This window comes from Alligator sinensis, unplaced genomic scaffold (genome assembly GCF_000455745.1).
Source record: "Alligator sinensis unplaced genomic scaffold, ASM45574v1 scaffold1542_1, whole genome shotgun sequence".
Classification (NCBI taxonomy): Eukaryota; Metazoa; Chordata; order Crocodylia; family Alligatoridae; genus Alligator; species Alligator sinensis.
Genome location: NW_005842452.1, coordinates 7,492 through 21,892, shown reverse-complemented (window position 1 = coordinate 21,892; position 14,401 = coordinate 7,492). Strand labels below are relative to the sequence as shown.

Below are 14,401 nucleotides of genomic sequence, written 5' to 3'. Positions count from 1 at the left end.
ACCTAATTTAAATATCCTGTCCAGCTACAGAACGACTTCATTTCACCCTCCTCTTTCTCTATACATCTTTATATATATATATATATATATATTTATATACATATATATATATATACACACACATATATCCACATATATTTGGGCGTGTGTATATACATATATATATAATATATATAGTCTATGCAGCCCCATTTGTACATGTTTTGGCGGGGTGGGGAGGGAGGAGAGGAAATACAGAAGACAATACATTTGCAATAACGGTCTCGAGATTGTTTGTAAATACATTTCGTAATGCATTTTTTTTCCGGATCTGGGAGACAAAGAGCAAACCAGAGGAAAAGGAAAAGAGTAAAAAAAAAAAAAAATGAATTAAAATAATAATAATAATAAGTAAATCTTTGTGTATGTAAAGTGAATCCCCGGGAAACTCTGTGACATTCTGTGGCAAATAAAGACATTGCAAGCTGTTCTACATTATGATTTTATTTGACCATTTTATTGGTATTTCCTCTCTTAAAAAGCCTCGTTGCGGTCAATGTGGGGTAAGGCTTTGCTCTAGGACTTGAAATGATAGCAGGGCGCTTTTGGATGGGAGCGGGGCTCGCATCATCCATATTCATGTGGCTCTTCGCAAGCTCGGGCGGTCCAAATGAATCCGGAGCCTCGGCGTTTGTTGTGGAGCCCGGCTTCATCAGCGAATTGAAATTTATAGGAGCTGGTCGGCCCAGTAATGCGACTGGGTATTATTCGGCTCCCCCCCCCCTTCTTCTTTGCATTTGTGCGAGCACCATCCCTAGATTTTTTTTTTTCCCTTTTGCAAATGAATGAAACTCTCCTTCCCCCGGAGCAAGGATAAAGTCAAGGATAACCTACCTTCTCCGTGCAAAGCACAAATGCAAAGTCAAGTCCTTTAAATTCCTGCTTAAGGAAAACAAGTTCAACCTCCAGGCACTGGAAGCAGAAGTGCAGTTTTAGGTGGGCTCAGTGACTTTTCCTCTCCCCCCCCCCTCCCTCCTTCTACATCCCCCTTTGAGTGTATTAAAGATGCCCAATTTGTTTGCTAGGACAAAGGGAGAAGATGCCGGGAAGGGGTTGGGTGCTGGGGGTTTTATGTCAATATAACGAGCCAGGGGGGTATTTTTCTTTTATGGTATTATTTCCAATCCCAGCGCCCCTTCCTTGTTGCTGCGGACTTGTGTAGACCGAGGAGGGGAGGAGAGAGGCGGCCCGGAAAAAGAAGTGAGCGGACCAACAAAAAAGCAACAACACATCCTCTTCCCATACAGTGACAGCGCTCTTGTAAAATGCTCATAATTGCTTTTAAATACAGCTCCGTTGAACCAAAACACTTGGATGGTGTCTCTTGATTTTTATGTGACAGCAGCGGACCCACAAAAATGTGCTTAGTTTGCACATGTACACACACAGGACAAAATCAACTTTGCTTTTGCACGATAGACCCATCCTCATTTCGCCATGATATGATCTGAAAGGCGGCTCTTCCCGGGCATGTTTCTTATTAAATGAGATGGAAGAGAAGAAAGGCTTAGATGGAAGGGAGGGGGGGAAAAAAAAGAAGAGAGTTTCTTTGTATTTATGTTTCAAATTCACCGCTATTGAAGCGTGGAGGCTTCTGGCCTAAAAGGAAAAAGAAAAAAAAAAAAAGGAAAAACCCTGGCAGCTCTCCGGCCTTTTTGTTGGCATGTTTTAAAATAATAATACTAATATGAACTTAGATCTTGGGAAGGGGAAGGAGAATGCTTTGCTAAAAAAAGGGGGGGACAGAGAGTTGAAACGCAATGGGCAAGCAGTGCAATGCAATACAATTGCGCAAAACCAAATCTCATAAAAGAAAACAGAGCAAAATCAAAGAAAACGGAATAAAATAAAAACAAAACCCCCGTACATTTGGCAGCTGTAGCTGCCAAGCCAAGATCTGGCCAAGAAAAGAGTCTGCTTTGTTCCTCGAAATCCACCTTTCTTTAATGAGTGTTTGCCAAACCTTTTCCAAGGTTAGGAAAACCAACTAGAGATGCAATAAGGTGCTTATCGCCAGGTCAGAAATAGCAGTTAATACCCCGTAACAGCAGCGGCTGTCCGGACAAAAGCGAGTAGTCTAGACATTGTAATAAAGACTGCAGCACTAAAGAGCTTAATTTTTCTTAATTACCCCGTCTGGCCATAGGAAAAGACTTCCGCAGTAAATAGTAAACAAATAAGGGTGACCTGCCTGGGGATTTTTTTCTCTCTCTCTCTCCCTCCCTTTCCATGTCTTCAGTTCAACTGCAGCACAATGAAACTGGAGGCCTAGTTCAAAGTTTTCGCCAGCTAAAATGGAATGCTAGTTGTAAAACCCAAGTTTATAGACCATGTGGGAGTTTACAGCGGCATTAAACAGCAGTACCATGTAGGAAAAGCCTGTTAATGTTCCCTTTTTTTTTTTTTTTTTGGGGGTCTGTGGTTTTCCTCTTTGTTTGTTTTGTGGGGGGGGGGGGGGTGGTACGTGAGGAAGCAGCTCTGCTTTGGGTACCACTGTGGGGGAAACACACACACAAAAAGACCCCACCAGCTTTTATGTTGATGGTCCCGAACTGTGCGTTGGGGGATATTTTCCCCCCTTTCTTTTAAGGGAACTTCACACTTCAGCGCTAAAAGGCCGAGCGCCTTTTGTAGCCCGAAATGATGGCCCTGGCCTGAGAAAGGGGGGTGGGGGGGTGTAGGCAGGGATCCCCCAGGAAGAAAAATGTGAATATATGATGTCTTTGAACTTCAATAAAGTCAAGTCCATCACCTTTAGCCCTTTTGTAATACAGCGGAATCAGAAAGTCGCTGGGCTTTAACCCGGCTCCGCCTCCTGAGAGAGAAAGGGGGGGTGAGGTGGGGTGAAGGGGATACCACATCCCTCCCCCCCCGCCCCCCCTTCTCCATCTCAATTCGGACCCAAACCCGGTGTCTACAACGTTTAATATTTAACTCCGCCGCCCGGAGTTTAATGCATTTCGAAGGAGGTTTAACACACGCCCGGCGCCCACGCTTTATTATTGTTATAAACCTTTTGATATCTCAACGCATGGAAAGTTTTTATAACTTTGTTTGGCATAAAACTTTTACAAGTTTTGGTTTTTTTTAACACCCCCCCCCCCTTAAAAAAAATTCCCAGCACGCATTTAGGGCTTTCCAGCAGACAACTTTATTCCTACCTCTCATGTCCATCACAATGAATGGCTTCCTCATAGGCTGGGGAGCTTGGGGTATTGCTACGTTAATGACACACAGACTAATTACGAAGGACCTTTCCGTGTGACGTACAAACACATCAAGCCAACCTGTTTCTTATTCCTGCTTGGACTTCCTACCCAGCGTGTTGGCAGCCGATCCAGGTGACTTTGTTGTGAAATATTTCAGAGAAGGGGGCATAGTTTTAATTGGTGTCTTGTAGGGGGAATAATCCTTGAAGCTGGCTTCCTTGCTAGAGCAGATCTCTTCCACTTTTGCAGGAAAAAAATGCAGCTTCTTTTACTACTTTTTTCTTTCTTTTTTATTTTTTTTGTAAAGAACTGCACATTTACGTCCAGGGATAAAATGCGCGCGTACACACATACATGCATGCAACACACATGTGCAGGCAGGCACACACACCCAGACAGCCCACACACCCAACACAAGCACGCACACATGCATGCAGGCAGGCGCACCGACCCATACAGCACACACACTCAACACACACACACACTCAAGCAAAACCCATGTACAGACAGGCGCACACACCCATACAGCCCACGCACTAAGCGCACACACACACACACACACACACACACACACACCATGCATGCATGCAACACACATATGCAGGCAAGCGCACACACCCATGCAGCCCACACACATGCATGCATGCAACACATATGTGCAGGCAGGCATGCACACCCACACAGCCCACCCCCAAATCACGCACATGCATGCAACACATGTGCAGCCACACATGCACATACAGCCCATACACCCAACACACACATGTGCAGCAAGGCACACACATAAATCCACGCACACCCGTGCATTCAACACACGTACAGCCAGGCACACACACAGCCCGAACACCCAACACACACACATGCAGCCAGACACCCCCCAGGCCGCCCGCCCCCCCCCCCCCCCAACACACAGGCAAACAAACGCACACCCAGCAGCTCCTGAACTGGAAATGAGGAGCATAAACTTGACTGTGTGATCAGACCCGTCCTAAGGGGGAATTCTCTCTTTTTTTGTGTGTTTTTGGGTGGCCTGGAAATAAACAGGTCTGTCGACCAGCTCCGCAAGACCTGCAAACAATAGCGGTGAGGGGAAAGCCTTTCCTCTCCCCCTTTGCTCTTTCCTCCCGGGGTTGATGTTGGCAAAGCTGGGATTAGAAAATCCGAAGAACAAAGGCAGTGGCTTTGGCAAGTGGACTTGAATCGACCATCAATTGAGCTAATCTACGCCTGTTGGATCGCAGGGTGAATTCATTGACTTGGGTACGAGTAACTTTTATAGGAGCCCTAGTTATCCCCGACGGAGCTCCATGGCTGTGACCACGTAAATAAATACTCCGTGCTCCCAATATCTTAGCCTGTTCTGTCTTAGTGACTCCAGTGAGCTATAACGTTGTCTTCAAGGACTGCTCTGCTACATGGACAGGAGAGGATTTGCTGCTGAAATATAGTGTGGGCCACGAGGCAAAAGAAAAAAAAAAGACAATTAGATGTGGGTGGGGGGGAGGAAGAAAAAAACCCAACTTTGAGGAAAGTATTTTGGGAGCTCAGTTGAACCATATGAGGTCCCATTCCCATGCACGACAAAACCAGCCCCGCTGGTACGTCTCTGTCTGGCTTGCCCTTTAGAGCTGCCTGCTTCTTTTTCTTCTTCTTCTTTTTTTTTTGCTATCAAAGCAAATATGAAAACATGACTTGTATTATCCCCCCCCTCCAAAATGGCGTCTCATTAGGGCCTTTCATAAAGTTGGGGGCAAAACTCTACAGCATCTGGTAGCTCCAAGCACGTTCCTCTGCTTTTGATAACTTGGAAATTACCACATGCAACCGCAAGAATGAGGTTTGCAGCCCCATAAGAGGCTGTTGGCTTTCTTTGCCTTTTTCTTTTTTTAATATCTTCAGCCGAGGAATTAAAACGGAGCATATTGCGGAGGGAGCCCTATAAAAAATAACTTGATTCATTTGGGGGGGAGGAGGGGAAAGACTGAATGCAAACATTACAACTGTTTCTGTGTTACAAGTTGGAAAGGGGGGGGGGTCGTTGGTTTTAATTGTTTAAGGGATACCTTCCTTTGAATGAAGTGATGCATCCTAATGGCCTTCTGCAGCGCCTGCTTGAGAAAGGCGTTTGATATGAACCGTATGCTACTGTACAAGTGAGTGTTCAAATGGCTGGCCCTCGTATCTGCTGCGGCTTGCAAACAATATGTCATTAAGAAAATGGAAGTGTTTCCAGATTATATTCCAGGCTTCGGACTGGATGAAGAGTCTGTGTGTGTGTATTTTATTTTTGAATGCATGTATGCTGCTTTCTGTCCTTTTGCAACGCAGTGGACTCTACTGTATATTAAAATCCCTGTCTGGAGGACTCGAGCAGAATAAAACAGCCCGTATCCCAGCTCTCGTGTTTATTCCCACACAACAAGGCGGAAACTTCTTGCGTGTCCAGGTTTTATTCCGTGATTCCTTTTTTTTTTTGCCCCTGATTAGACCGGATTTCGGGATCTCTCCTGCTTCGTCCCCTAGTAGATTCAGGCTGAGAGCTACATTTGAAACAATCGTGTTTATTTGGACGCACTTAAAGCAGGTTCATGGAATAACCCCAGCAAAATATCAGACTATTACCTCCATGGGGAAGAAAAGACAAATCCCACCTTCCCAGCTAGAATTTGGGGGGATTTTTTTTTCAAAATAACTAAAGTTTTTACGCAGCTTTTAACACGCGCTTACTTCTTTTTCAGTTCTTTGCCTTTCTCCTCTCGCTCCCAGTGTTTCTCCTTTTCCACCAATGCTCCCAACAAGTCAATGGCATTAAAGATCAAAACACGTTTAAAGTCATCTTTTACCTGGGGGTTGGGGCGGGGGGGAATAAAATGCCACCATTTCCCGACTTGAAGCCAGCAATGCTGCTTGCTGGGGGAGATTAAAAAAAAAAAATGCTTAAGCCGCTTGGACTTCATAGCTCCGGATGGGACCAGACCCGATTTTTTTGGTGTCATATTGAGGTTGGTGAATGCATTTGGAAAATGGCAGGAAAAAATGCCTGGTCGAATAAACTTTAACAAGGACCCCACTGCAATGCTCTCGTGTCGCTCCCTGCACGGCTCCTGCTAACATATGACTCGCCCTGTGCAAAATTCGTCCTCTTGATCAAAGGGAAAGGAAGGCAGTCGAAGTAAAACCAGTATATTAATGTCTGAAGACTGCTATGTTGGCGGTAGGAAAATTTGAACACAGTTTTCAATACCACCTCAAGGAACATAATATCATTCCATAATTCTTTGACTTAAGTTACTCAGAAAGAAGGAAGCGGAATAAGAGGGACTGTAAAGTTTGATAGATTTCTTGTGGTGATAGTTTACAGTTTCCAAGCCAACATATAAAGGCGTGGGTTTTATTTTTGCATCGCTGTTATTGTACTCCAGTGGACTTTGCCATAAATCAGAATTATTTCCGCTACAACAGGGGGGTATGATACCAGGCAGAAATACAAATTTAAGGTAATCATTAAAGTGTTGCTATCAAATACTTCCTCGGAGCGAAAAAAAAAAAATGAATGTTCGTCATAAAAAATGTAAGAAAAGTTGGTAAAAAAAAAATGCAATGGACATAAGAGGCACTTTCTGGGCATAACTCTCTGTTAAATAATTAGATTGAAAAGGAGGCAGGTAAAATATTATGCGCAAGTTGGAGAGGGTCTTTGTTGGGGATAGTCTCCACGTGCATTTTAAATGCGTTTTGGACGGATAAGGGAGGGGGAAAGGGGCTTTTTTTCAGGGTTTCTGCCTCTTTTTCCATGCAGGCAAGAGGAGGAAGCGCCTAAAGCTGATTTTAGAGGGATATACTAAGCCAATTCTTCGCCTTTTGGCCCTTCAAAAAGGACCATCCCACAGCCAGGACAATAGAGGAACATTAGCAATTGGCTTTACATACACACACACACACACACACACACACACACACACACGCATGAGAAAGGGAGGCAACTATATTTGGTGAGACTTATATATTTGCATAAAGCTAAACCCTCAGACCATTTCCAATGTCCACGGTGTCTTCCCCCCCCTACAGGAAGGTGTCTATGAACATACAATGCCATGTGTGTGCGTGTGCAGGGCACGTAGGTGTACTTCCCCCAGGCGCGTGCTTTGTGTGTGTGCCACTATCCAGCCTGCATATTGTTCTGCTAAAAGTGTGTAAAATTCAAAGGAGGTTATTAAAGTCCTTCCCACATCTCGGCGCTCTCCTTTTAAGTTTTAATAGCGTTTGTTCGTATTTATTTTCTGTAATTAGAGACAAGCATTTTTCCCAACGGGGGTTCTACTTAAGCTGATGAATTTTATTTCTTTTTCCATTAATGACCCATGTTTATCATACTTCTAATTATTTTTAACTTTAAACAATATTCCGTCTCCTGGAAACCTCTTCTGTGCTCTTGAGGAGCAGCGACTTCTACTCGACAAGACAAAAAAATAATCCCTTGATGCTAAAGCTTTTTGTGTTTTAAATACACTCGAATATTGTAATGATGAAACTGGTTCCCCCCACCCCTCCCACCACCCGTGGCTGCCACTTTCTGAGTTGGCTTTCCAGTCTTGGCTTTAAAAGAGCTTTTAACAGCTTTCAAATATTTGCATAAATGGATTGGTTTGGCCCCCCAAACTCCCCCACCACCCCTATAAAGCGCCATGCCCGGTCCCTTGCAAATCTTTATTTTATATTCACAGCATTTTCACGTGCATAAAAGAGGGGTTTTCCAGCAGCTTCTTCTCACTCCAGCAGCCTGCGTGGGGCTGAGATTTCGCCGAAGCAGCCTGTGAAGGAGAACCAAAAATTCAAATTATTTCACGTCCAAGGGGCTCACACAAAGTCCTTCCTATCTCCTGCGACCAAAGCCCAGGAACACGCGGCAAAGGGGGGAAATAGAGGAAAACACATTTAATCTTCAGGCAGACAATCCAGGAAACTATGAGGTCAAATTTTTTGGTGTCGCAAAAATGCACATGTGTAGATGTTTGAGTGAACAGCATAAATTATTGAGGAACCACATCAGCTGCAAAAATAAAGTAGAAGTAGGGGTGGGGGGGGGGTATGGAGCAATATAACACCAAATTGCATTGGTCTTTAATTTCATCACCTATAAATGAGAAAATATTGGTTCCCATACTAAAGTTTTATCCTTTGCTTATAAATATTATGTGGAATTTTCGTTGGATATCATAAAACGGAACGATTTCTATCAAACTGTTTTAAAGAGACCTATGCAGATAACACAAATAGAGGCAATAAAGTCGCAAATAGCTTTCCAGGGGAACCAAATGGCGACTGCAGCTTTTTACTGTGCTGTATATGGGGGAGACAAAATCCTCTTACGGAGTTTGGAGCCTCCTCGGCCTAGGAGAAGGCACCGGGGCGCACTTGAGGGTGAGGAAAGAAGCCTCGGAAGTCTCTTGAAAGTTAAAGCCGAGGGGGTTGGGGGGAAAGAGGGTTACCAGACGTCACAGGACCGTACTTTTAACACCGAGACCGTAAAATGGTCCAGTACCACTTCTCCCCCCACCACCCCTTGTAGCTGGGACTTTTATTTCCCCTTCCAATGCGTTGCTTTTGGGGTGTTTCCCCCCTTTTTGCCAGTCAAGGCGGCGTTTCATTTATTTCTGCTGGCGTTTCCTTCCCTTGAAAGTGACTCTGAACCCGTGTGGCTTTCCAATCGCTCGTAATGATCTTGAAACCCCAGCTTTGCTTAGTCGCTTCTTTCTTCCCTTTTATTTATTCCCACTCCCCTTCCACCCCGAGCCCTCGCCTCACTCAGCCCCAGGGTTTTCCAAGCAGAGGTTTCCGCCAGTGCTAGTGAAAAATCACACGCACACCCATGCACACAACTCTCACGCACACCCCCAGGTCAGCTTCCCTGCTCTCCCCCCTCTTTTCCAAAATGCCCAATAAAGCCAAGAGCGAAAAGACAAAGGTAAAAATGCTCTCCTGGCTGAGATGCTAATTCTAGTTGTAAGATCGTTAACATGGAGGTGGGGGAAGGAAAAAAACCCAAACCAACAACAACCCCAAAACTCCCACAACAGGAAAAGTGTTGCACAAAAAGAGCGAGGAGGAATGGACAGGAAAGGCACTTTCTTTCCTCAAAATCAAGCAAAAAAAAAAAAAAAGGCAAAACAAAAAGCAAAGCAACTCCTAGGCGAACCGAGACGTTGCAATTTGGCAATTGCAGCTATTTGGGCAAATGCAGTTTGGATTTCGGGGTTTTTCTCCCCCTGAGTAATTATTTCCTGTCGTGAAGGAGACAGAGGGGGGAAAAAAACTCTTCCAATCACCCTGTTGTAGTCTCCTATTTAAAGATCGATCCCAGTGAACAAATTTGACCTCCTCTGTCTCCCCACGAGATGTTTTGCAAGATCCGTGCCCAGCGCTGGAGACACTATTTGAGCAAAGAAACTTAAAGCAGTGAACAATGAGAGGGGATAATTAAAAAAACCTGCCTTTGCAGAGTCTCTTCCACTTCAGCTGCAGAGGGGGAGGGAAGAAAAAAAAAGGGGGGGGGGGATAAAATAAGAGAGTATACTTTTATTTTTCTTTTCTTTCTTGTTCATTTTCTTTTCTTGTCAAATGAGCGCTTGCAAAATCTGCTTACCGTCCTAAAGAGCTTGGGATTTCGGTGGGAACCAGAGACACAATCCAGAGCAGTGCAAGGGTTGGCAAGATCCCCCTCTTTCTGATTTCAAACAACCTTAAAAACAAAACAAACCAAACCAGATGCCTCCGTCCCCCTGCATTTCCAACCTGGAAGCGGGGCACCCCCAGCCCATCCATAACCACCCCTCCAAAAAAGAAAAAAATCCACACCAACCTTTGCTTTAAAAAAATAATAATAATCATGGAAAGCAAAACCCACCCTAAAGAACCCCTGAAAGCAACTCAAAATAGGGCAAGTTTTGCTGGGGCGGGGAAGTAGCAGGCGCCTGGCGGGGGAGAGGGAAGAAAGTTCATTTTAGGCTGGGGAAGTGTCTGTGCCTCTTGCCAGAAATTGGATTTATTTTGGGAGGGGGGGGAGAAAAAAAATAAAAGAAGGAGAAGAAGGGAAGAGAGACAAGGGGAAGGGGGGGATAGGGGTGGGGGGCAAAGGAAGGTTGATTATTTGCTGACCTTTTTATTTGAATTTGACTTTGCCTGTATTTGCCCGGTCGTTTCCTTTTTTTCCCCCCACTCTGCCGTACACACGCGTTGGTTCATTGGTAAACAAACCGGAGCGAAGGGGGCTCGCTCCTTTGTTCAACGTGAAGGTCCCCGGCTCCCTACCCCGGCCGGGCTGATAGATGTCGCTGTTGCTCCACGTTGGTTCTCCGCTCTCCCAACAACTTGACCCCTGTGACGTCATCGGCGTCTGAATCATCAAGGCCATTTTCAATCCTCATTGGCCTGGGCGTCACGTGGTGGGGACCAATGCGTGGATAATTATGGTGCTGATATTTTTCCCTAAAAAAAAGATGTCAGCCCCTGGCTGTAGTATTCCTCTTTAAAAGCCCTCTCTGAAAATGTCATGCCCCAACAATGTGACTTCTAACTCGTTTTTGATGGACTCCTTGGCCGGTACCTGTAGAGGGGAGAATTATTCCTCTAACCAAGGGATGTACATGCAGCCTGGAAGCGATTTCAGCTGTGGAGTGATGAGGAACTGTGGACTTATCCCGTCTCTTTCCAAAAGAGACGAGGTGAATAACGCTAACCTGTCTCTCAACACCTATCCATCTTACCTTTCTCAGCTAGACACTTGGTGTGACCCCAAAAATACTTACAGGATCGAGCAACCTGTTGCGAGACAGCTCCCATCCTGCTCCTTCCCCACCAATGTCAAGGAAGAGAATGTTTGCTGTATGTATAACGCTGATAAAAGGGCAAAAAATGCCACAGAGACAGCCCTCTACCCCAACCAAATGCCTGACTCTTGCCTAAACGACCATGAAGTACCCGTGCCCAGCTACTACCGAACAAGCCAAGGTTATTCCTCCATGGAGAAGACGTCAAACTGCAACAATCCAAATGAGTTTGAGGCAAGTTTTGAATCCAGGGCGAGTCTGAATCCAAGGAACGAGCATCTGGAGCAACCTCCACCGCCTCCTCCACCGCCACCCGTGGCTAAAGTGAGTTTCCCCGAAAACACCAAAACAGATAACCCTCAGAACACGGCCACCAACGAAATTAAAACCGAAAAAAGTGCCCCCGCTCCCAAAATCGGCCCCACGGAACCAGAGAAAGAGCTGAATAAAAGCACTGACACCAGCACTGACAATTCTGACAATGAGACGAAAGGTAAGGACTCGTTCATTATCAGTAGCTGATTTGGCCGCAGTCTTGGAAGCGAGCGGAGGAAGGGTTGGCTTCTCCCTCTGCAAACTTCGCGTGGAGGTTTGGGGATGCTGTCTGAAGGGGTCCCAACCCTCTGTCCCCCCCTCCCCCCTCACTTTATTTTTAAAATCCAGAGATGCACACTGCGAAGGACTGGGGGGTGGCTGGTGAGGTGTGGGGGGAGAGATGGATCTGGAATCGCTTTGGACGCGCATCTCCTTGCTTGGAGGATGTCTGTGAGTGCCGGTATTTATTTAAGTGTGGACTCGCAAGGAGCCGTGCGCTTAATTAGATGAGGTGGCTTTTATCCTAGGCGAAGATGACACTGAGTTTGCCAAGGAAAAATCTCTTGTCTTCGGGGCCGTTGTCTCTCCCAGTGCTTTCTTTCTGGTGTGCCAAAGCAGTTTATTTCTTCATATGATTTCCCACCACTCTTTTGCTTCGCCCAGTTTCAACTGCTTTGAGTCGAAAAGAATATGGACCGGGTCATATTTTCACTTGCCAAACAGCTGAGGCTGGAGTTGTGTGTTGCGTTTCATTTCATTGCTTGACGCTCGCTATTTTGGGGGAAGAAGGGGCGAAAAGCGGTTTTTTTTTAATCAATTTCTCATTTTTTTGGCGAATGGAGGTCTGGTTTGTGAAGGCGAAAAAATGTTTGGACGTGTTGAGCTGATGGCTTAAGTTTGGCTTTCTGTGGAAAGAGGCTTTCATTCATCAGATCTGACTCTCACTGTAGAGAGTGTGCATGGCTTGAAATACATGGGTCTCTTCATCTTCAGAGATATTAGAGCCACTTAGATGGATTGAAGTGTTTCTTCCAGGTTAGGAAGGAGATGTCTTGTGTGATTTGACTGAAAAGTTGCAGCAAAATACTTAGTGTAAAATGCTGTTGGAAGCGGAGAGGGCTTTAAGTAAACGGATTGGTTTCTTTGACTGTGGTTTTGGGGTTCCCACAGTTTCTGTGTCTAGGAATTGGTAGTATAATTAGAAAACAAGCAGCGGAGGGAGATATGGCCAGGAAATATGTAGCCTTGCACAGAGACACGCGTGTGTTTTGTGTGTATCCTCGCACACATGCATGCCCCGTGTATGGGCTGCCAGGGGAGACCATACAAACCTTTCACATCCTCTGTCGTTCACGTGAAAAAAATCTCCCTGCAAAATCACCTTTGCAAATTGGCCTTTCCAAAAACACTCCCCCACCCCCAGCCTCCCCAAAAGCCGCGTTGAATGAATCCCGCACCCAATGGCAAATTATTTTATCTGACAGTGGAGTTGCAATTCCACAAAACACAAAGTCAAGGTTATCAAAATCCCAGCAAACTTATCTTCTCCCAGCGTCTTCTATTTGCACGCCAGGATGCAATTTTGGTGGGAGTTTGCCTGCGGGGGAAAAAAAAAAAAGACCATCTTGGCTTTCAGTTGCAATGGGGGCGAACTAATAATAATACTGATGATGATAATAATAACAATAACAATACTAGCATGAAACAAGGAGAAGAGGCTTCACCTCCCGTATTGTTGGGAAGCTCAAACAAAATGGATGTGTGCCTGGAAAAGTCCTTGGTTTGGAGACTTGTGCATTTTGCCAAACGGGGCTACATTGCTATGACCATTTGTAAAGCTCACGGCCAGTTGAGGAGCGGATTTGGTTTGCTTCTGGATCTATGGGTTTAAACAATTCCTGCGTAGCTAAATTTTTCGTTTCTGTTGACCCTGAGATATAAATCTATGTGTATATTCATCCAGGCACAAGGTAAGAGATGTTCCAATGTCTCTGAGACCGGTGGAAAGCCAGACTCTGTAGACAGAATTTGCTAGGTTCAATGATAAGAAAGCGGAACTTCGAACATGGAGGAAAGAGGCATTTCAAGCCAGCTCATTTTGAAAGGCATAATTGGTTAAATACAGTGTTGTTTGTTTGGGGGTTTTTTCATCCTTATTATTAGCCTTATTTCCAGTGGGCGAAATTTCTGACACTGGCAGGAATAGGGCAGCGAGTGGATTTTCAGACTGGTAGAAAGCATCATTTTCCTTTGAGATATATTTATATATATGTGTGTGTGTGTATATCTATATCTATATATATATGTGTGTGTGTGTGTGTCTATATATAGACACATACAGATATAGATATAGATATATATATGCGTACTTATGCCTAAACTATACATAGTCTCTCTCTCTCTGTATTTATGTGTATGTAAGTGTGTGTGTGTATATATATATACACACATATGTATATATGTGTATATATGTATGCATGTGTATATGTATATATGTATGTATGGGTATACATATGTATATATATGTGTGTGTGTGTATGCTTGTGTATATGTGTGTGTATATATATACACGTATGTATATATATCTATATATGTGTGTGGGTCTATCTATCTATCTATCTATCTATCTAGATATATAGGGGTCTGTGTGTGTCTGTGTATGTGTAGTTTAGGCATAAGTACGAGTCGACCCCTGATGCCAGGGGTTTCCTCAAGACCAAATTCAAATCCGAAGTATTTGCTGTGTTTATCCGTGAACGCCTGAAATGCATTTGCCTTTATACAGAGCTTGTGGGGGGTGGGTGGGTGGATAAGTGTGTGGGTGTGTATAGAAGAAATGCCGCTGCCTAAGAATATACCTATTTGGAAGCACACATGCTTCATAAAGGCAAAGATCTTCCAGGAGGATGATTAGGACAAATGCAATTGGTACACTTCCCAACCTTCCTAGCATCTGGGATAAGTAGATTTTCCTCCATAGAGAGAGAAAAAAAAAAGGCTCAGTGTGCCAAA

At 44.7% G+C, this 14,401-nt stretch overlaps 1 protein-coding gene and 2 long non-coding RNA genes across 4 annotated transcripts in view; 2 read left to right on the top strand and 1 right to left on the bottom strand.

Annotated features, from left to right (window-relative positions):
* Positions 1 to 3,286: 3,286 nt before the first annotated feature.
* Positions 3,287 to 4,726, top strand: LOC112551396. Its single transcript, XR_003095702.1, has 2 exons — positions 3,287 to 3,380; positions 4,293 to 4,726. It is a non-coding gene; the product is annotated as an uncharacterized LOC112551396 (long non-coding RNA).
* A 2,017-nt stretch (positions 4,727 to 6,743) lies between these two features.
* On the bottom strand, positions 6,744 to 10,571 carry LOC102386945. Of its 2 annotated transcripts, none has more exons than XR_324645.2 (3): positions 10,404 to 10,567; positions 9,892 to 9,987; positions 6,744 to 8,059 (listed from the first exon to the last, which is right to left on the bottom strand). It is a non-coding gene; the product is annotated as an uncharacterized LOC102386945 (long non-coding RNA). The 2 variants fall into 2 exon arrangements; XR_003095701.1 differs by lacking the exon at positions 6,744 to 8,059 and adding an exon at positions 9,738 to 9,764 and having other exon boundaries at positions 10,404 to 10,571.
* A 117-nt stretch (positions 10,572 to 10,688) lies between these two features.
* Positions 10,689 to 14,401, top strand: part of HOXC10 (homeobox C10) — a 5,357-nt gene continuing 1,644 nt past the window's right edge. Inside the window, exon 1 of the mRNA XM_006030563.2 lies at positions 10,689 to 11,567. Within this exon, the coding sequence (XP_006030625.1) occupies positions 10,793 to 11,567 (775 nt within the window). The 5' untranslated portion in view covers positions 10,689 to 10,792. The remainder of the gene's footprint in view (positions 11,568 to 14,401) is intronic.